This window comes from Pristiophorus japonicus, chromosome 1, assembly GCF_044704955.1.
Source record: "Pristiophorus japonicus isolate sPriJap1 chromosome 1, sPriJap1.hap1, whole genome shotgun sequence".
Lineage (NCBI taxonomy): Eukaryota > Metazoa > Chordata > Chondrichthyes > Pristiophoridae > Pristiophorus > Pristiophorus japonicus.
Window position 1 is genome coordinate 66,809,512 of NC_091977.1, and position 23,976 is coordinate 66,833,487.

The window sequence follows — 23,976 nt, forward strand, 5'->3', positions numbered from 1 at the left end:
CTGAAGAAATACCACCAACGATGCCTCCGCAATATCCTGAAAATCCCCTGGGAGGGCAGACACACCAACGTCAGTGTTCTCGATCAGGCCAACATCCCAGTATTGAAGCACTGACCACATTCGACCAGCACGGTTGGGCGGGCCACTGTGTCCGCATGCCGGACACAAGACTCCCAAAGCAAGTGTTCTATTCGGAACCCCTACATGGCAAGCTGCCCCAGGTGGGCAAAGGAAACGTTTAAGGACACCCTCAAAGCCTCCCTGATAAAGTGCAACATCCCCACCGACACCTGGGAGTCCCTGGCCAAAAACCGCCCCAAGTGGAGGAAGAGCATTCGGGAGGGCACGGAGCACCTCGAGTCTCGTCGCCGAGAGCATGCAGAAAACAAGCGCAGGCAACGGAAAGAGCGTGCGGCAAACCAAATTCCCCGCCCACCCTTTCCTCTAACGGCTGTCTGTCCCACCTGTGACAGAGACTGTAATTCCCACATTGGACTCTTCAGTCACCTGAGAACTCACTGTTGGAATGGAAGCAAGTCTTCCTCGATTTCAAGGGACTGCCTATGATCTTTCGGCTGAGACGTTAAACTGAGACCCAGTCTGCCCATCAGGTGGAATAAAAGATCCCATGGCACTATTTCGAAGAAGAGTTGGGGAGTTATCCCCGGTGTCCAGGCCAATATTTATCCCTCGATCAACATAACAAAAACAGAATATCTGGTCATTATCACATTGCTGTTTGTGGGAGTTTGCTGTGCGCAACTTGGCTGCCATGTTTCCCACATTACAACAGTGACTACACTCCAAAAAGTACTTAATTGGCTGTAAAGCGCTTTGAGACATCCAGTAGATGTGAAAGCGGCTCTGTAAATGCAAATCTTTCTTTTCTTTAGGAAGGTGAATTCAGCAAAAAACAAAAAATCACTGTAGGACTCAGGAGGCAATAGGTCAATGAAGAAAAGGAGGTGAAAATGTGATTAAAATTAGTCCACAGAAAATTGGAGTGCTGAAAATTGGGCAAAGGCCCATGGTGGAAATGCAACCTTACATTCATGATAAATTACCCTCTGGCACAAGATGAAAGATGTGAAAATAGCTGTCAGCCAGGAGACCAGCAGTGTAAAGACACTATTTAAGGATTAAAATCAGAAAGAACATGGCATTGGCATTACGCATTTGTCATCTCTTGTTCTTTGAGCCCCATATGCTCCAACATAAAATTGACCAGCACCGCTCAATGCACAAGATAAGCATTTATACAAGTGAACTCCATGTGTTTCTGTACTTTTAGTAGAAATTCAATTTTTAGGTGACTCACAGATTAAGAAGGAAGGTTCACAAATTCAATATACGAGAAGCTTCCTTCTCCCATTCAATTCAAAAAGTTAAAAAAAAGTATTTCCTTTTAAAAAAAAACATTTTGCCAATTTTCTCTCACACTTTTAGCATAATGCATAAATTATCCAAGTTACTGGAAAATATAACACCATCATTCTGCCTCATCAATTGAACTTCTGTAAATTACATCTAGGCTGAACAGCCCAAGATGGCAATGAAACTGCAAGTTCTGGTCTACTGCATTGGCTAATATAAACTACAGATATAAGAAATGGAGAAAGGGAGTGAGGACAAAGAGAAAGCAAGATTATGCTTATGCAAATACACAGATAATGCACGAAAAAAATACTTACCATTATCTTCCTGTACAGAGTCATGACATTATCGTCATCAAACGGGAGAAATCCACACAGAAGTGCATACAAGAGTACCCCCATACTCCAGATGTCTGCCTGTTTAAAAACATACTATAAATAAAGCTGTAGAGTATAAATTATTTTAATCTGAAGCATACAAAGGACTCAAGCAGATATATCATAATTTTGAGGCATTTGCAGGTGTATTAAGTGATAATATTATGTAACTCCATTAATCCGCGTCATTTACTAGCTTCATTGAAGTAAAATCACTTCATTACATCATTTGTAGATTAATTACAAGTTCCATTTTGTATCGGAGCCACTTAGGAACATAGGAAATGTTAAATGAAAAAAAAAGCCCAAGGTCCATCTAGCTTGCTGTCTACTATCTTGGTAAGTCACATAATACAACGATAATGGAGTTGTTAATTATTCACAGCAATCAATCAGTCTACAATAGCTCAAAACATAGAATCATAGAAATTTACAGCACGAAGGAGACCATTTCGGCCCGTTGTGTCCGTGCCAGCCGACAAAGAGCTATCCAGCCTAATCCCACTTTCCAGGTCCGTAGCCCTGTAGGTTACGGCACTTCAAGTGCACATCCAGTATTTTTTAAAATGTGGCGAGGGTTTCTGCCTCTACCACCCTTTCAGGCTGAGTGTTCCAGAGCCCCACTACCCACTGGGTAAAGAAATTTCTCCTCAAATCCCCCTCTAAACCGCCTACCAATTACTTTAAATCTATGTCCCCTGATTGTTGACCCCTCTGCTAAGGGAAATAGATCCTTCCTATTCGCTTTATCTCGGCCCCTCATAATTTTATACATCTCAATAAGGTCTCCCCTCAGCCTCCTCTGTTCCAAAGAAAACAAACCCAGCCTAGGCAATCTTTCCTCATAACTAAAATTCTCTAGTCCAGGCAACACTCTCGTAAATCATTTCTGTAACCTACACCATTTAATGTGTATTCCTTGCCTTGTTTGTCCTCCCCAAATGAATTACCTCACGCTTCTCCGGATTGAATTCCATTTGCCACTGTTCTGCCCACCTGACCAGTTCATTGATATCTTCCTGCAGTCTACAGCTTTCTTCTTCATTATCAATCACACAGCCAATTTTTGTATCATCTGCAAACTTCTTAACCATACCCTCTATATTCAAGTCTAGATCATTGATGCATACCACAAAATGCAAGGGACCCAGTACTGAGCCCTGCAGAACCCCACTGGAAACAGCCTTCCAGTCACAAAAACACCCATCAACCACTACCCTTTGCTTCCTGCCTCTGAGCCAATTTTGGATTCAACCTGTCACATTGCCCTTGATCCCATGGGCTTTTACTTGTGTGACCAGTCTGCCATGTCATCATAGGCGGTCCCGCAAACGAGGATGACTTGCTTCCACAAAAGTTCACAGATGTTTCAATGAAGGACCTGATGTTCCAGTCCTGAACTCCAGTTGAGGGGATGGAAGATGCCTGTGCATGGATTGTTTTTTAAAACGTGTGGTGACCGTTGCACATCAGCCACCACATGGGCTTGACAGAGCTAGGCCTTTATCCAGTGGCAAGGATCAACTAGGACGACTGGAGACCTGCTCTGCTGCACGGACCTAGTGCGCACACATATCGCAGTGTGGGCTGGTGCGTGCTGCCCCTGGGCCCTCGACTCTTCTGGGCCCCGTACCGTCATTCGCCGGACCTCCGCCACGATGTTCCAGGGCCCGGCACTCCAGCTCTATTTATAGCCCCGACCTGTGGTGGTGTTCTCTCACAGGTCAGGGCGGCCCATGTGGGATCTTATCAAAAGCTTTGCTATTATCCATATATACACACCATCAAATGCACTACCCTCATCGACCCCCCTTGTTGCCTCCTCAAAATATTCAAATCAAATTAGTCAGACACGACCTTCCCTGAACAAATCCATGCTGACTGTCCTTGATTAATCCATGTCTTTCTAAATGAAGATTTATCCTGTCCTTCAGAATTTGTTCCAATAATTTTCCCACCACCGAGGTTAGGCTGACTGGCCTGTAATTACTCGGTCTATCCCTTTCTAAACAAAGGTACAACGTTAGCAGTCCTCCAGCACCATATCTATAGCCAGAGACAATTGGAAAATTATGGCCAGAGCCTCTGCTATTTCCTCTTTTGTTTCTTTTAACAGCCTGGGATACATTTCATCCAGGCCTGGGGATTTAGACACTTTCAAAGCTGCTAAGGTCCTTAATACTTCCCTCGCTCACTATGTTTATTTCATGTAATATTTCACATTCCTCCTCCCTGATTGCAATGTCTGCATCGCCCCTCTTTTTTGTGAAAACAGACAAAGTAGTCATTAAGAACCATACCCATGTCTTCAGCCTCCAAACACAGATTACATTTATGGTCTCTATTAGGCCCTACTCTTTCTTTAGTTATCCTCTAGCTCGTAATGTATTTATAAAACATCTTTGGGTTTTCCTTGATTTTATTTGCCAAAATGTTCTCATGCTCTCTTTGCTTTCCTAATTTCCTTTTTAATTGCACCCCTGCACTTTCTATACTCCTCTAGGGTTTCTGCAGTATTGAGCCCTCGGTATCTGTCATAAGCTTCCCTTTTTTTCATTATCCTACCCTATGTCCCTTGACATCCAGGGGGCTTTAGATTTGTTAGTCCCACCCATTTTCTTTAAGGGAACATACTTGCTCTGCACCCTCAGGATCTCCTCCTTGAATGCCTCCCACTGTTCTGACACCTTCAAATAGCTGTTTCCAGTCCATTTTGGCTAAATCCCATCTCAGCTTAGCACCATTGGCTTTTTCTCAATTGAGAACTTTTATTACTGGTCTATCTTTGTCCTTTTCCATAACTACCCTAAATCTAACGGAATTATGATCACTAATACCAAAATGCTCTCCCACTGCCAACCCTTCCACCTACCCAGCTTCATTCCCTAAAATGATGTCCAGAACCACCTTCTGGGCTTGTTACATACTGGCTAAAAAAAAGTTCTCCTGAGTGCATTTTAGGAATTCCGCACCCTCTATAGCTTTCACACTAATTTTATCCCAGTTAATATTTAGGGTAGTTGAAATCCTGTACTATTACTGCCCTATAGTTGAGGCAAGAAAACCCCAGAGGTGGAGGACTTTGGGAACCATAGGTACAAAGTTACTTGTTCTTTGTAAGCATGCTCCAGTTACTGTCATGTCTCAAATTACTCTTTTTAAAAAAAAAAAGAAATCTAACTAATTTCCATTTGAATGAATCAAAACACTCTACTTCCACCGTCTTTCCTATGGAGCCATTTTTACTACTCGGTCACTAAAATAATGTTTCCACAGATTCGTTTTAAATTTACCTCCCTTCAAGTGCAGGCCGTGTCCTTAAGTCCTACTGTTCTGGACAAGGTGAAATAGCGTGTCGTGGTCTACATTAACAGACCCTTCAGAATCACAAAACAGCAATCAGATCACCTCTCAACTTAATCTTTTCTGGTGAGAACATAGCCAAGTTACATAATTGCACCTCATAATCCAATCCCACCATCCCCTTAAGCATTGCTGTGTTCTGTATCCTTTCAATAACTGCAATAAACTTTTCATACTGCAGTGACCAGAACTGTATACAGCATTCTAAGTGTGGTCACACCAATGATTCATAAAGTGGCAGGATTACCTCACTATTTTGGCTCAATATTGACATTTCAAAACATTCCAGCATCTGATTTGCTTTACTCACTGCTGCCGAGCATTATTGCAATAGCTTCAATTTATTGTCAATCATTATGCACATTATTTTCTTGCAATTTAAGTAATAGTTCCTTACTGGATAGAAACATAGAAAATAGGTGCAGGAGTAGACCATTTGGCCCTTCGAGCCTGCACCACCATTATTAAGATCATGGCTGATCATTCCCTCAATACCCCTTTCCCGCTTTCTCTCCATACCCCTTGATCCCTTTAGTCATAAGGGCCATATCTAACTCCCTCTTGAATATATCCAATGAACTGGCATTAACAACTCTCTGCGGCAGGGAATTCCACAGGTTAACAACTCTCTGAGTTTCTCCTCATCTCAGTCCTAAATGGCTTACCCCTTATCCTAAGATTATGTCCCCTGGTTCTGGACTTCCCCAACATCGGGAACATTCTTCCCGCATCTAACCTGTCCAGTCCCGTCAGAATCTTATACTTTTCTATGAGATCCCCTCTCATCCTTCTAAACTCCAGTAAATAAAGGCCCAGTTAATCCAGTCTCTCCTCATATGACAGCCCAGCCATCCCTGGAATCAGTCTGGTGAACCTTCGCTGCACTCCCTCAATAGCAAGAACGTCCTTCCTCAGACTAGGAGACCAAAACTGAACACAATATTCCAGGTGAGGCCTCACTAAGGTCCTGTACAACGCAGTAAGACCTCCCTGCTTCTATATTCAAATCCCCTAGCTATGAAGGCCAACATACCATTTGCCTTCTTTACCACCTGCTGTACCTGCGTGCCCACTTTCAGTGACTGATGAACCATGACACCCAGGTCTCGTTGCACCTCCCCTTTTCCTCGTTTGCCGCCATTCAGATAATACACTGCCTTCATGTTTTTGCCCCCAAAATGGATAACCTCACATTTATCCACATTATACTGCATCTGCCATGCATTTGCCCACTCACTTAACCTGTAAGTCACCCTGCAGCCTCTTAGTGTCCTCCTCACAGCTCACACCGCCACCCAGTTTAGTGTCATCTGCAAACTTGGAGATATTACACTCTATTCCTTCAACCAAATCGTTAATGTATATTGTAAAGAGCTGGGGTCCCAGCACTGAGCCCTGCGGCACTCCACTAGTCACTGCCTGCCATTCTGAAAAGGACCAGTTTATCCCGACTCTCTGCTTCCTGTCTGCCAACCAGTTCCCTAACCACGTCAGTATATTACCCCCAATACCATGTGCTTTGATTTTGCACAACAATCTCTTGTGCGAGACCTTGTCAAAAGCCTTCTGAAAGTCCAAATACACCACACACACTGGTTCTCCCTTGTCCACTCTGCTTGTTACATCCTCAAGAAATTCCAGAAGATTCGTCAAGCATGGTTTCCCTTTCATAAATCCATGCTGACTTGGTCCGATCCTGCCACCGCTTTCCAAATGCGCTGCTATTTCATCCTTCATTATCGATTCCAACATTTTCCCCACTATTGATGTCAAGCTAACCGGTCTATTATTGCCCGTTTTGTCTCTCCCTCTTTTTTTTTTTAAAAAGTGGTGTTACATTAGCTACCCTCCACTCCATGGGAACTGATCCAGAGTCGATAGACTGTTGGAAAATGATCAATGCATCCACTATTTCTAGGGCCACTTCCTTGAGCACTCTGGGGTGCAGACTATCAGGCCCCGGGGATTTATCAGCCTTCAATCTCATCAATTTCCCGAACACAATTTCCTGCCTTATAAGGATATCCTTCAGTTCCTCCTTCTCACTAGACCCACTGTCCCCTAGTACCTTTGGAAGGTTATTTGCATCTTCCTTCGTGAAGACAGAACCAAAGTACTGGTTCAATTGGTCTGCCATTTCTTTGTTCGCCATTATAATTTCACCTGAATCCGACTGCAAGGGACCTATGATTGGCTTTACTAATCTTTTTCTCTTCACATATTTATAGAAGCTTTTGCAGTCAGTTTTTATATTCCCTGCAAGCTTCCTCTCATACTCTATTTTTCCCCTCTTAATTAAACCCTTAGTCCTCCTCTGTTGAATTCAAAATTTCTCCCAGTCCTCAGGTTTATTGCTTTTTCTAGCCAATTTATATGCCTCTTCCTTGGCTTTAACACTATCCTTTGTTAGCCATGGCTGAGCCACCGTCCTCGTTTTATTTTTACTCCAGACAGGGATGTACATTTGCTGAAGTTCATCCATGTGATCTTTAAATGTTTGCCATTGCTTATCCACCGTCAACCCTTTGAGTATCCTTTGCTTGTCTATTCTAGGCAATTCACGCCTCATACTGTCGAAGTTACCTTTCCTTAAGTTCAGGACCCGAGTTTCCGAATTAACTTTGTCACTATCCATCTTAATAAGGAATTCTACCATATTATGGTCACTTTTCCCCAAGGGGCCTCGCACAACAAGATTGCTAATTAGTCCCTTCTCATTACACATCACCCAGTCTCGGATGGCCAGCTCCCTGGTTGGTTCCTCGACATATTGGTCTAGTAAACCATCCCTAATACACTCCAGGAAATCCTCCTCCACCACATTGATTGGACTAACCTAACTGGTAGCAATGTGTAGATTAAAGTCACCCATGATTACTGCTGTACCTTTATTGCACACATCCCTTATTTCTTGTTTGATGCTGTCCCCAATTTCACTACTACTATTTGGAGGTCTATACAACTCTCACTAGCGTTTTCTGCCTTTTGGAATTCCGCAGCTCCACCCATACTGATTCCACATCAACCAGGCTAATGTCCTTCCTTACAATTGCACTGATTTGATCTTTAACCAGCAACGCCACTCTGCCTCCATTTTCTTTCTGTCTATCCTTCCTAAATGTTGAATACCCCTGGATGTTGAGTTTCCAGCCTTGGTCACCCTGGAGCCATGTCAATTACATCATATCCTTTAGCTGCTATCTGCGCAGTTAATTTGTCCACCTTATTCCGAATACTCCTCGCATTGAGGCACAGAGCCTTCAGGCTTGTCTTTTTAACACCCTTTGCCCCTTTAGGATTTTGCTGTAACGTGGCCCTTTTTGCTTTTGGTTTCTCTGCCCTCCACTTTTACTTTTCTTCTTTCTATCTTTTGCTTCTGCCCCCATTCTACTTCCCTCTGTCTCACTGCATAGGTTCCCATCCCCCTGTCATATTAGTTTAACCCCTCCCCAACAGCAGTAGCAAACACACCCCCTAGCACATTGGCTCCGGTCCTGCCCAGGTGCAGACCATCCGGTTTGTACTGGTCCTGCCTCCCCCAGAACCAGTTCCAATGTCCCAGGAATTTGAATCACCATCTGCATTTTATTTGGTCAACCAATTAGGTATCCAATGTAAAATATTTCTACGAATTCTCGGTTAATGTTCTGTACCAATCTTTTCAGAGGAACTGCATCAAAGGCCTTACTGAAATTCAAGTGCAGCACATCCTCTGCATTACCCCCACCAAGCTCCAGCAAACCAGTAAGTTAGATTGACAAAACCTCCCCTTCATGAACCTATATTGGCTAGCGTATTATTTTATTTCTATCCAGATGTTCCATGATCTTATCGGTAATAACTTTACCCACAATGGGCATTACTCACTGGTCTGTAGTTTCCTACTTAAAAAAAAAAGAGCATTATCTACTCTTCTCAAGTGACGGACTGGACAACGATTTAGATGAAGGAATTGAGTGTAATATTGCCAAGTTTGCGGATGACACTAAACTGGGTGGCGGTGTAAGCTGTGAGGAGGACGCTGAGAGGCTGCAGGGTGACTTGGACAGGTTAGGTGAGTGGACAAATGCATGGCAAATGCAGTATAATGTGGATAAATGTGAGGTTATCCATTTTGGGGCAAAAACAGGAAGGCAGATTATCTGAATGGCGGCAGATTAGGAAAAGGGGAGATGCAACGAGACCTGGGTGTCATGGTTCATCAGTCACTGAAAGTGGGCATGCAGGTACAGCAGGCAGTAAAGAGTATGTTGGCCTTCATAGCTAGGGATTTGAGTATAGGAACAGCGAGGCCTTACTGCAGTTGTACAGGGCCTTAGTGAGGCCTCACCTGGAATATTGTGTTCAGTTTTGGTCTCCTATTCTGAGGAAGGACGTTCTTGCTATTGAGGGAGTGCAGCGAAGGTTCACCAGACAGATTCCAGGGATGGCTGGACTGTCATATGAGGAGAGACTGGATCAACTGGGCCTTTATTCACTGGAGTTTAGAAGGATGAGAGGGTGCTCTCATAGAAACGTATAAGATTCTGACGGGACTGGACAGGTTAGATGCGGGAAGAATGTTCCCGATGTTGGGGAAGTCCAGAACCAGGGGACATAGTCTTAGGATAAGGGGTAGGCCATTTAGGACTGAGATGAGGAGAAACTTCTTCACTCAGAGTTGTTAACCTGTGGAATTCCCTGCCGCAGAGAGTTGTTGATACCAGTTCATTGGATATATTCAAGAGGAGTTAGATATGGCCCTTATGGCTAAGGGGATCAAGGGGTATGGAGAGAAAGCAGGAAAGGGGTACTGAGGGAATGATCAGCCATGATCTTATTGAATGGCGGTGCAGGCTCGAAGGACCTATTTTCTATATTTCCCAGTGATTTCTGGAAGGTTAGTTCAAGAGTTCCTGCAATTTACTCCCTTGTTTCCTTAAGGATCCTCATGTGCATTTTATCCAGCCCCTGAGCTTTATTTAAAAAATAAAAATATATATTTTATTTTATTTACCTTAAAGGTTTACTTAAGTTGCAACATTTTTCACATTACTACCAGCTTGGTTATTCAACACCCAAGCTGGTAGTAACGTGAAAAGTGTTGCAACTTACCTCTCCAGATCAAATAGGTTACCTGCCTTTGCTCTAGTAAAGTCTGAGGCAAAAAAGACTTATTTGGCAGCCTGTGTAGCATCAGTTGTCAGGTCCTCACCCAATGCATCCCTCATTTTTCTTTTTCTCAAATTATTCTTCACTTTTATTACATTCAATTTGAAATTTTTCTTCTTCATTTCGATGCATTTTTACACTGAATCGGTCTGAAATCTGTGCCATTTTTCTTCATGGCCTTAAAAGCTTTTTTCCCCTTTGTGAGTTGCTTGGTAGTCCCTTTCAACCAGGCTCTTGGTTTTAAGCTTGGTTTCAAGGGCACACATTGATCCATTGCATTCTGAATAATTAACTTGAAAGAACTCCATAATTCTTCCACTCTCCTAGCCATATTCAAACCTGCCAACCCCACTCTGGCAAGACTTCCCAAGCACAAAATTGCTCCTCTTAAAATTTGGCAATTTTGTTTTAGTAGCCTCTCCAATTCTTGAAATGTCAAATGTCAAATCACATTATGATCACTCAACTTAACCAGATACATATCTCATTACCCCCATCGACTTCATAAGAGTATGTACCAGTTATGTACCCAAGGTGGACACTGTGAAGTCAGCAGAAAGGTAGGGATGGCCAGGAAGTGATTACTCCAGAAACAAAGTCATGGTAGCAATGGAAGGAAGCCCTCAATGTTGCATGATAAGCCAGGGACAATTAGAGAATCTGTCATCATTTACTACTTGCTCACTGAAATAATAATAGTGAACATACACAGCATTAAAAGCCTAAAATAAAAATTGAAATCAATCTGCCCATTACAAGAATTTCTAGTGAATCTATCACAATAAATCAGGAGTGTCCAAGCCTTTTATCTTCTAAGGTCTCTTGGGTACATACTATGAAGCCTTGCAGTGCGCAAGTAAATTTGCAGATTAATGGGAACATCCAGTGGAATTTTATTGCAATTGATTTAGCCAGTAGCCTAAATGATCAGTATATCAGAAGGTAGCAATACTACCAATTCCATGTTGCACAATGTGTACGGGGTGTTGCTGAGGAATTTTGCTCAACATTTAAGACATTTTAAATAGCTGTTTAGATAGCTGCTCAGCCCCTTGTTACTGATATGCCACTTAGAATTCTAATGCAAAAAAAAGTATTCGTGCTTTTATTTTATTTCATTTCTTGCTCTGCATTTGAAACCGGCATTCCTAAGGTATCATGAGCAGTTATTGCTGCGTCTTCTCTGATTCCTGAGCACCAGCTAACAGTGCTATTCTCCTGAATTTGCCAGTAGATCTGCAGTTTGTCTTCCTGTAAATTGGCTGTGGTGAGGAGATAATTAGTTTGCGTACGTAGAATGGCTGTAACAATTTAGCTATTGGGCACGCGCAAGCACTGATGTCACGACAGACAATAGTTAATCGTGTACGTAATCACATCACAATATTGTGTCATGGCGTTATTACTGGTAAAAACGTGTTACCATCAAAACAGTATGATTACTGGCCCGAGGAAGACTGCTGATGGTAAGGAAGACGCAGCATGGAGACATTTATTTTGGCCATGTATCTTCTGTTGCCATTAGCTACGCAAGACCTGCACTGTAGGAGCTATTGAAAAGAAAAGCAGCTACTGAGACATCCTCGTGATCTTTTGCAGATAACCAGCTGAGAACTCTTTAGGTCTCAGCTGGAGTATTCAGGACAATTCCAGGCGTCACACTTTAGGAAAGATGTGAAGGACTAAGAAAAGACAGAGGAGGTTTACCAGGACGTTATTAGGGATGAAGGCCTTCAGGTATGAGGATTTGTAAGGGGTAGCTCATGCCCGACCCAAACTGATTGAACTTTTGAAGAAGTGACTACAGTAGTGGACAGGGGGATGTCTATGGAGGTTATTTAGATGAGGAAAGCAGAGATTGGGAGTAAATTTGCAGGCGACACCAAATTGGCGGGGGGAGGTAGTCAATACTGAGGAAGACGGCAACAAATTACAGGAGGACATTAATAAACTTGCAGAATGGACAAATAATTGGCAAATGAAGTTCAACACAGATAAATGTGACGTAGTACATTTTGGTAGGAAGAACAGGGAGGTCAATTACTTCTTGGAGGTTGCGAGTCTAGGTGGGGTAGAGGAATCTCGGAGTACAAATACACCAATCACTAAAAGTTGCACCACAGGTTAGCAAGATCATAAAAAAAAGCAAACCAAACACTAGGATTGATTTCTAGAGGTATAGAATTGAAAAGTAGGGAAGTTGTACTAAACCTGTATTGAACCTTGAGTACTGCGTACAGTTCTGGTCGCCATATTATAAAAAAGGATATAGAGGCACTGGAGAGGGTGCAGAGAAGATTTACAAGGATGATACCAGAAATGTGAGGGTATGTACATCAGGAAAGGATGAACAGGCTGGATCTCTTTTCTCTTGAAAAAAGGCAGCTGAGCTGTGACCCAATAGAGGTCTTTAAAATTATGAAAGGTTTTGATCGAGTGGATACAGAGAGAATGTTTCCACTTGTGGGGAAGAGCATAACTAGAGGCCATCAATATAAGATAGTCACCAAGAAATCCAATAGGGAATTCTGAAGAAACTTCTTTACCTAAAGAGTGGTGAGAATGTGGAACTCGCTACCACAGGGAGTGCTTGAAGTGTATAGTATAATTGCATTTAAGGGGAGGCTAGACAAGCATGAGAGAGAAGGGAGTAGAGGATTACGCTGATAGATTTAGATGAGGAAAGATAGAAGGAGGCTCAGTGGAGCATAAATGCCGGCATGGACTGGTTGGGCTCAGAATGTCTTGGTTACCTCTAGACTTTACTATTCCAACGCACTCCTGGCAAATCTCCCACATTCTACCTTCCGTAAACTGGAGGTCATCCAAAACTTTGCTGGCCATGTCTTATCTTGCACCAAGTCCCGTTCACCCATTACCCCTGTGCTCGCTGGCCTACATTGGCTCCTGGTTAAGCAACGCCTCAATTTGAAAATTCTCATCCTTGTTTTCAAATCCCTCCATGACCTAGCACCTCCTCTTCCCCGTAATATTCTCCAGCCCCACAACTTTCCTAGATATCCGTGCTCGTCTGATTCTGGCCTCCTGAGCATCCCCAATTCATTCCACCATTGATGACCATGCCTTCAGCTGCCAAGGTCCTAAACTCTGGAATTTCCATCCTAAACTTCTCCACCGATCTTTTCTCCTTTAAGATGCTCCTTTTCTTTTTGTCCCTGGGATGTGGGCATCACTGGCAAGGCCAGCATTTATTGCCCATCCCTAACTGCCCTAGAGAAGGTAGTGGTGAGCTGCCTTCTTGAACTGCTGCAGTCCTTGTAGTGGAGGTACTCCCAAAAATGCTGTTCAGGAGGGAGTTCCAGGATTTTGACCCAGCGACGATCAAGGAATGGCGATATATTTCTAAGTCAGATGGTGCGCAACTTGGAGGGGAACTTGCAGGTGTTCCCATGCGCCTGCTGCCCCTGTTCTTCTAGGTGGAGAGGTCACAGGTTTGGGAGGTGCTGCCAAAGAAGCCTTGGCGAGTTGCTGCAGTGCATCTTGTGGATAGTACACACTGCAGCCATGATGTGCTGGTGGTGCAGGGAATTAATGTTTAAGATGGTGGAAGGGGTGCCAATCAAGCGGGCTGCTTTGTCCTGGATGGTGTCGAGCTTCTGAGTGTTGTTGGAGCTGCAATTATCCAGGCAAGTGGAGAGTATTCCATCACACTCCTGACTTGTGCCTTGTAGATGGTGGAAAGGCTTTGGGGAGACAGGAGGCGAGACACTCACTGCACGATACCCAGCCTATGACCTGCACTTGTTGCCACAGTAGTTATGTGGCTGGTCCAGTTATGTTTCTGGTCGATAGTGAACTCCAGAATGTTGATGATACGGTATTCACTGCTGGTAAGGCCATTGAATATCAAGGGGGTGATGGTTAGACTCTTGCTTGTTGGAGATAGTCATTGCCTGGCATTTGTGTGGTAGGAATGTTACTTGCCACTTATCAGCCCAAGCCTAAATGTTATCCAGGTCTTGCTGCATGCGGGCATGGACTGCTTATTATCTGAAGAGTTGATTAGGAAAGATCTTTACCACTCTGAGGAAGAAGTGGCCTGCTTATACTGTTCCTTCATTTTGAATATATATGCCAATAAAATTCTTCACTTACCTCAGATCCAATATAAGCTTTCCCTTGAATAAGTTCAGGTGCGGCATAGGCAGGGCTACCACAGCACGTTGTTAACTGGTAATCTAATCCACCCTGCAACGAGAACTGAAGCTGTAACTAGCTGTTTACATACACCAATAGAATGCAGTAGTTCTACAAACTCTTAAATCAAAGAAATGTTCAGTTACTTTGCCAATTCTATCCTCTATTTTCACACCCTCTCCTGAAGGCATGGGCTCATGTTTGGGTACAGCTCCACTGCTGCGGCACTCCTCACCAAGTTGCCATTCTTCAGTTACCCTAGACATCTTTACCCAATGTCCACTATTGAATAGGGGTCATTGGATAATAACCAGTAGTGTCAAATATAGCTGGTAGTTCCCCTCTATATTCCAACATATTTTACTTTACTCATAGCAGTAGAAGGAGTCCCATAATGTTTGCAGTTGATGAACAACAGGCCACCTTTTCAGACAATCGAAAGCTCAGAAATTCAAATCAACATGGTCTATCATAGATGTGACAACGTTAATCTGAAGAGGATCTGAAGGCCTGAGGCGACTCAAGATAAGTAAATTCCTTTGCTGCATTGTAAGGGTTAAATTGCAATCAACCTAATCAGTTTGATTTGCAAACAATGGAGCACACACAGTGGGGAAACACAAAATTATAGCGATACTTTGTGCACAACTGCATCCTTGGTCATAGTTTCATTGGGATCAAATCTATTTTTCTAGTCATAATAATATACCTTAAGATATAAGAACATAAGAAGTAGGAGCAAGAGTAGGCCATATGGCCCCTTGAGCCTGCTCCGCCATTTAATAAGATCATGGCTGATCTGATCATGGACTCGGCTCCACTTCCCCGCCCTCTCCCAGTAACCCCTTATCATTTAAGAAACTGTCTTTCTGTCTTAAATTTATTCAATGTCCCAGATTCCACAGCTCTCTGAGGCAGCGAATTCCACAGATTAACAACCCTCAGAAGAAATTTCTCCTCATCTCGGTTTTAAATGAGCGGCCCCTTATTCTAAGATCATGCCTTCTAGTTCTCGTCTCCCCATCAGTGGAAACTTCCTCTCTGCATCCACCTTGTCAAGCCCCCTCATAATCTTATATGTTTCGATAAGATCACCTCTCATTCTTCTGAATTCCAATGAGTAGAGGCCCAACCTACTGAACCTTTCCTCATAAGTCAACCCCCTCATCCCCAGAATCAACCTAGTGAACCTTCTCTGAACTGCCTCCAAAGCAAGTATATCCTTTCGTAAGTATGGAAACCAAAACTGCATACAGTATTCCAGATGTGGCCTCACCAATACCTTATATAGCTGTAGCAAGACTTCCCTGCTTTTATACTCCATCTCCTTTGCAATAAAGGCCAAGATACCATTGGCCTTCCTGATCACTTGCTGTACCTGCACACTATCCTTTTGTGTTTCATGCACAAGTACCCCCAGGTCCCGCTGTACTGCGGCACTTTTTCTCCATTTAAATAATAATTTGCTCTTTGATTTTTTTCTGCCAAAGTGCATCACCTCACACTTTCCAACATTATACTCCTTTTGCCAAATTTTTGCCCACTCACTTAGCCTGTCTTTGTCCTTTTGCAGATTTTTTTGTGCCCTCCTCACACATTGCTTTCTCTCCCATCTTTGTATCGTCAGAAAACTTGGCTAAGTTACACTTAGTCCCTTCTTCCAAGTCGTTAATATAGATTGTAAATAGTTTGGGTGCCAGCACTAATCCCTGCGGCACCCCACTAGTTACTGGTTGCCAACCAGAGAATGAACCATTTATCCCGATTCTCTGTTTTCTGTTAGTTAGCCAATCCTCTATCCATGTTAATATATTTACCCCCAACCCCGTAAACTTTTATCTTGTGCAGTAACCTTTTATGTGGCACCTTGTCAAATGCCTTCTGGAAGTCCAAATATACCACATCCACTGGTTCCCCTTTATCCACCCTGTTCGTTACATCCTCAAAGAACTCCAGCAAATTTGTCAAACATGACTTCCTCTTCATAAATCCATGCTGACTCTGCCTGACCGAATTTTGCTTTTCCAAATGTCCTGCTACTGCTTCTTTAATAATGGACTCCAACATTTTCCCAACCACAGATGTTAGGCTAACTGGTCTATAGTTTCCTGCTTTTTGTCTACCTACTTTTTTCAATAGGGGCATTACATCTGCTGGGACCTCCCCAGAATCCAAGCAATTTTGGTAAATTACAACCAATGCATCCACAATCCCTGCCGCTACTTCTCTTAAGACCCTAGGACGGCACGCCATCAGGTCCAGGGGATTTATCTGCCTTTAACCCCATTATCTTACTGAGTACCATCTCCTTAGTGATTGTATTAAGTTCCTCCTCCCCAATAGCCCCTAGACTATCCACTGTCGGAATATTATCAGTGTCCTAGAAAACATAGAAAATAGGTGCAGGAGTAGGCCATTCGGCCCTTCGAGCCTGCACCGCCATTCAATGAGTTCATGGCTGAACAGGCAACTTCAGTACCACATTCCTGCTTTCTCGCCATACCCCTCGCCATGCCATGCATTTGCCCGCTCACCTAACCTATCCAAGTCACTCTGCCGGCTCATAGCATCCTCCTCGCAGCTCACACTGCCACCCAACTTAGTGTCATCCGCAAATTTGGAGATACTACATTTAATCCTCTCGTCTAAATCGTTAATGTACATTGTAAACAGCTGGGGCCCCAGCACAGAACTTTGCGGTACCCCACTAGTCACTGCCTGCCATTCTGAAAAGTACCCATTTACTCCTACTCTTTGCTTCCTGTCTGACAACCAGTTGACAATCCACGTCAGCACACTACCCCCAATCCCATGTGCTTTAACTTTGCACATTAATCTCTTGTGTGGGACCTTGTCAAAGGCCTTCTGAAAGTCCAAATATACCACATCAACTGGTTCTCCCTTGTCCACTCTACTGGAAACATCCTCAAAAAATTCCAGAAGAATTGTCAAGCATGATTTCCCTTTCACAAATCCATGCTGACTTGGACCTATCATGTCACCTCTTTCCGAATGTGCTGCTATGACATCTTAATAATTGATTCCATCATTTTACTCACTACCGATGTCAGGCTGACCGGTCTATAATTCCATGTTTTCTCTCTCCCTCCTTTTTTAAAACGTGGGGTTACATTGGCTACCCTCCACTCCATAGGAACTGATCCAGAGTCTATGGAATGTTGGAAAATGACTGTCAATGCATCCGCTATTTCCAAGGCCATCTCCTTAACTACTCTGGGATGCAGTCCATCAGGCCCTGGGGATTTATCGGCCTTCAATCCCATCAATTTCCCCAACACAATTTCCCGACTAATTAGGATTTCCCTCAGTTCCTCCTTCTTACTAGACCCTTTGACCCATTTTATATCCGGAAGGTTGTTTGTATCCTCCTTAGTGAATACCGAACCAAAGTACTTGTTCAATTGGTCTGCCATTTCTTTGTTCCCAGTTATGACTTCCCCTGATTCTGACTGCAGGGGACCTACGTTTGTCTTTACTAACCTTTTTCTCTTTACATATCTATAGAAGCTTTTGCAGTCCGTCTTAATGTTCCCTGCAAGCTTCCTCTCATACTCTATTTTCCCTGCCCTAATCAAATCTTTTGTCCTCCTCTGCTGAGTTCTAAATTTCTCCCAGTCCCCGCGTTCGCTGCTATTTCTGGCCAATTTGTATGCCACTTCCTTGGCTTTAATACTATCCCTGATTTCCCTCGATAGCCACGGTTGAGCCACCTTCCCTTTTTTATTTTTACGCCAGACAGGGATGTACAATTGTTGTAGTTCATCCATGTGGTCTCTAAATGTCTGCCATTGCCCATCCACTGTCAACCCCTTAAGTATCATTTGCCATTCTATCCTAGCCAATTCACGCCTCATACCTTCAAAGTTACCCTTCTTTAAGTTCTGGACCATGGTCTCTGAATTAACTGTTTCATTCATCATCCTTATGTAGAATTCCACCATATTATGGTCACTCTTCCCCAAGGGACCTCGCACAATGAGATTGCTAATTAATCCTCTCTCATTACACAACATCCAGTCTAAGATGGCCTCCCCCCTAGTTGGTTCCTCGACATATTGGTCTAGAAAACTATCCCTCTACCGTAAAGACTGATACAAAATATTTGTTCAGGAGTTTCTGCGATCTCCATGTTCCCCATTACTAATTCCAACTTAAGTTTATCAAATGTCCTCTCCATCTTCTCTGCTCCAAGGAGAACAACCCCAGCTTCTCCACTCTATCAACGTAACTGAAGTCCCTCATTCTCATAAATCTTTTCTGCACCTTCTCGAAGGCCTTCACATCCTTCCTAAAGTGTGGTGCCCAGAATTGGACACAGCACTTCAGTTGGGGCTGAAGCAGTGTTTTATAAAGGTTCATCATATTTTCCACTTATACCTCCATTTATGGAGCCCAGGATCACGTAAGCCTTTTTAATTGCTTTCTCAACCTGCCCTGCCACCTTCAATGCCTATTATGTGGCACTTTGTTGAACGCCTTTTGGAAATCCATCGACACTACATCAACCGCATTACCCTCATCAACCCTCTCTGTTACCTCATCAAAAACCTCGATGAACTTGGTTATACACGATTTGCCTTTAACATGCTGGCTTTCCTTAATTAATCCACACCTATCCAAGTGACTGTTAAATTAGTCCCTGATCACTGTTTCTAAAAGCTTCCCCACTACCGAGGTTAAACTGACTGGCCTGTAGTTGCTGGGTTGATCTTTATACCCTTTTTTGAACAATGGTGTAACATTTGCAATTATCCAGTCCTCTGGCACCACCTCCATGTCAATGGAGGATTAGAATATTATGGCCAGTACCCTTCGCGATTAGCGCCCTCAATTCCCTCAGCATCCTAGGATGCATTCCATCCGCTTCTGGTGATTTATCTACTTTAAGTACAGCCAGCCTTTATAACACCACTTCTTTGGCAATTTTTATCCCATCAAGTGTCTCCCTACCTCTGCCTTCACTATGTCTATGGCAGCATCCTCTTCCTTGGTAAAGACAGATCCAAAGTAGTAATTTAGCACCTCAGCCATATCCTCTGCCTCCATGCATAGGTCTCCTTTTTGGTCCCTAATTAGTCCCACCCCTCCTCTTACTACCAGTTTACTATTTATATGCCTACAGAAGACTTTTGGATTATCTTTTATGTTGGCTTCCATTCTATTCTCATACCCTCTCTTTGCCCCTCTTATTTTCTTTTTCACTTCTCCTCTGACCTTTCTATATATAGCCTGATTCTCAGATGTATTTGTAACCTGACATCTGTCATATGTGCTCTATTTCTGCTTCATCGTATTCTCTACCTGTTTTGTCATCTAGGGAGCCCTAACTTTAGTTGCCCTGACTTTCCCACTAGTGGGAATGTACCTCAACTGTACCTGAACTATTTCTTCTTTAAAGGCAGCCCATTGTTCCATTAGTTTTGCCTGCCAATTTTTGATTACAGTTTACCCGGGCTAGATCTGTGCTCATCCCACTGAAATTGGCTTTCCTGCAGTTAAACATTTTTTTCATCTAGATTGCTCCCTGTCCTTTTCCATAGCTAATCTAAACCTTATGATACAATGATGCAAGTTATTTCTTTAGTACAGCAAAGCAGGGAGGTTAAGAGTTTAACTACCTACATTAAGGGTTTGTTTAAACAAATACATTTTATGCTGTATCCGGTCAAGGGTACAATATTTCTCCCTCATTCTACAACCAGACTGAACCACAGTGACCAAGAACAAAAATCTCTAGCCCTTAAAACCTATTGTTGCCAACACAAGCAGCTCACAAAATCTTCACCCACAAGCACCATGTAATCAAATGTCTAACAGTTTCAGAAAATATGTACAATACAAACTTTTCAAAATACACTAAAATAGGCCACCTGCTGGTCACCCTGTTGAACACATAACTAGGTATTTAGGAGTGTATTCATCAATGCTGAAATTTCAATGCTAAAACTCCATTGACACAAAAGCCACAAATCACTACTTGTTCTGCAATCTGTAGCCTAAATGTTGCCAAAATTTTGTATTCAAAATACACCAGCAGCTTCACAAAACTACGCAGAGAACACAAACTTTTTGTAGCTAAAGATAACGACAGTTGTACATACCTTTGGTTTTGCGCATAGGCCAAAATCAATTAGCTTCAAATTGTGATCTTCATCTATTAGTAGATTTTCCTATGAAAAAAAAAGTTAGATAACTTATCAAAAATGCAGAAATTGAAATGTTGGCCTTGCATCAGGACCTGGCCACCATGATTAATAAGTCTTGGAAAAAAAAAAGAGTTGAATCACTGGATGCATGAGAGGAGAGAAAACATCCCTCCAAGCCCCAAGAGAACTCTGCATGTCCAAAACATATGAACCAGAATGCTGGCCCATCACTGAAGCGCCAACATATTCCACTATTGTAAATCCTCATCCCATTAAGCCTGCTTGGCAAGTTAATACATCCTGTTAAATGACCTTCATGTAGGGGCCTCATACTACTCTACAAATGTTCTGCTGCCTAACACTGAAATAAGAGTATGCAAATCAAGATGTCACAGGAGCACAGAAGCTCTCCAGGAAATGACACATACCACACTTGACTGTGTATCGGCCGAGAAACAAAGTGGGCTTTATTCTGGTTGTGCGCCATCAGAATATCTCGCCTGGGTTTAAGAAAAGTTTAAAATTCAAAGCACAAAACTTGGCAATCTTTATATGGTTAGATCTTAGAAACAGATTTCCAGGCAAGGTTCATAAATGATATGTTTTCAGTAATTCACAACTACATTGTTGAAGTCTACTAAATAAATCCATTTAACTCAAAACTGCTAGTTCTGTTTTACACACAGGCCTACATTTCCCAACTGCATTCTACTGAAAGTCACGCTAGCTCTTGCCAGATTAACACTTAGAATGTTTGCAGCTGAACCAGTATGGCTAATGCATTATATAATGTAATGTGTTACACCATATAACTGTTCCAACAAAACAACCCTGAGAAAGTCAGACATGAAAAGCACTTAGTCAGTCTAAATGTGTTTCTACTAGAATATTCCGGAGATGGCGTGCTGGGGTCGGGGGGGGGTGGGGGAAAAGAGAAAAGAGGATCGATCAGAGACCGCAGGGGGGTCGAGGGCAGTCGGAAGCAGTGGACAGGTGGGGAACAGTAGTCGGTGAGGGAGTGGGGTTTATGCGTACTCCAATACTGTTGGGGGGGGGGGGGGGGGTGGTGGGTGGGAAAGAGTGCGCTCAGAGTCTGCGAGGTTGGGAGGGGGGGTGGAGAAGAGGAGACCATGGAGAGGGGGCACTTGGAGGCCGCAGGGAGGGGGTGGGGAGTTGGCCTCCAAGGTCTGTAATGAGTTTAACAGGCGCTGGGTGAAACACTCCTGCTCCTCCTGACCTACAGGCAGTGCCATAAATGCATTTACCTCATGGATCTGGCCCTTCTTGCCTCCTTTTACCTGGCGGGATTCCTGAGCCCCAGGAACCCACCCTCCATGGCTGAATAATAAAAATGCAGTTAAAATGGGAGGCGAGATGGGTCGGGTTTAAGAATTAAAAACAAAAAAATGTTTTAACCTCATACCTGCCCCCAACCCATCCATTCTTGGGGTTTATAATTCCCCCATACTATCCCACAATTTTAGTGACACTTTTAGATAAAGGAGACTTTTACTATTCAATATTACATTGGCGATACGAATCTCCTACCAACTAAAGTTTGGATGTCCAGCCGGAACTACAGCCTACAGGAATACTGACCAGACTAAAGAAGAACAGTCAAAAAGTCATGACTAATGCATCAACAATTTCTTCACCTACTTCTTTCAATATCCTGGATGGAACCCATGAAGATTTGTCCATCTTTAACAACATTAGTTTCGCCATCACCATATTTGTACTTGTATTGAATCTAGTTTGTTCCTCCCCGATTTATTTGTAAGTTTCCTTGTATCTCTGGTATTTTATCCTCATTCTCTACTGTGAAGACGGCCAATACCAAGCAGCTATTGAGTAAGTCTGCCATTTTCTCATTTTCAATTATAATATCAACTGCATCTATCATTAAGGGGCCAACATTACTCTAAGCTACCCTCATTCTCTTAATATGTTTGAAAAAACCTTTAGTGTAGCCCTTGATATCGTTCGCAAGCTTTTCTCATCTTTTTAGGAGCTAATAGGGTATGGTGGTGAAGTGGAAATGTTATTGAGAAAGCAACCCAGTATCGGGAGCTCCAATCTCACCATGGTGAGAAACTGATTTCAATAAAGCTTTATTCGTGGGCTGGCACCAGAAAAAAAAAATCAATGAAAGCCGCAGGATTGTTGTAAAACCCCAACTGATTTACTATTGACCTTCAGGGGAGGGATCCTGCCACCCCTTACCCAGTCTGGCCTACATGTGACTCCAGTCACATAATGTCCCTTAATGTCCTCTGATGCTTAGCAGGCAGTATGGGGAGTAAGTGTAGCTTTGGCAGTGTTGCACATATGCCTAAAACAATTTTTTTTAAGTTTGTTGATGCATTAACTTTACTTTTTTCCAAATATAAGGTACAGTATTTGCTAATTTACAAATACTTCCCTTTCTGGTAATACATACCGGTTTAAGGTCACGATGAGCATAGCCCTGGCTGTGTACATAAGCCACAGCCGATACAATTTGACGGAAAAAGATCCGAGCTTCTTCTTCTGATAATCGGTCTTTTGAGATAATGTAGTCAAACAACTCTCCACCAGGGCAATACTGAAATAAAAATGTTAGAATGTACAGCATAAAATAGATTTTAAAGAGAGAACATGCAGAGATGAAAGTTACATTAAATGCTCTCAAATCAAAGACATTGATTTCATGTCCAGTTTGTTTCATACTATTGATAAAATTGGATTCACTACAGGTAATTTAACAACTTGCATTTATAGAGTGCTTTTAACTTAATAAAAACCCTTCACAAGAGCAAGCAAAATTTGTAACCAAGCCACATAAGGAGATATTAGGCAGATGAGAGGTAGGTTTTAAATAGCGTCTTAAAAGGAGGAGCGAGAGAGGCGGAGAGACTTATGGAGGGAATTCCAGAGCCTAGAGCCCAGGCAGCTGAAGGCATGGCTGCAATACAGAAACAACATTAGTTGTTTTCCAGTCCTCTTGCATTACCCCCTCTACCTGAGAGTCCCTGGCCAAAGACCGCCCTAAGTGGAGGAAGTGCATCCGGAGGGTGCTGAGCACCTCTAGTCTCACCGCTGAGACAATGCAGAAATCAAGCGCAGGCAGCAGAAAGAGCGTGCGGCAAACCTGTCCCACCCACCCTTTCCCTCAACGACTATCTGTCCCACCTGTGACAGGGATTGTGGTTCTCGTATTGGACTGTTCAGTCACCTAAGGACTCATTTTTAGAGTGGAAGCAAGTCTTCCTCGATTCCGAAGGACTGCCTACGACGATGATGACTACCCCCTCTTCTATGGAACCCTTTGTGTATATATAAACCAGTGCCTCTGCTAACTCTCACTAGTTTTCTTGTGTATGCGTGGGTACATACCATCCAGACCT

General features: G+C 43.0%; 1 protein-coding gene across 1 annotated transcript in view; it reads right to left on the minus strand.

Moving 5' to 3' along the window:
• melk (maternal embryonic leucine zipper kinase) overlaps positions 1–23,976 on the minus strand; it is a 151,906-nt gene that overhangs the window by 82,594 nt on the left and 45,336 nt on the right. The window contains exons 5-8 of the mRNA XM_070884538.1: positions 23,031–23,174; positions 20,546–20,614; positions 14,382–14,474; positions 1,692–1,790 (exon numbers count right to left, since the gene is read on the minus strand). Of these exons, the coding sequence (XP_070740639.1) occupies positions 1,692–1,790; positions 14,382–14,474; positions 20,546–20,614; positions 23,031–23,174 (405 nt within the window). The remainder of the gene's footprint in view (positions 1–1,691; positions 1,791–14,381; positions 14,475–20,545; positions 20,615–23,030; positions 23,175–23,976) is intronic.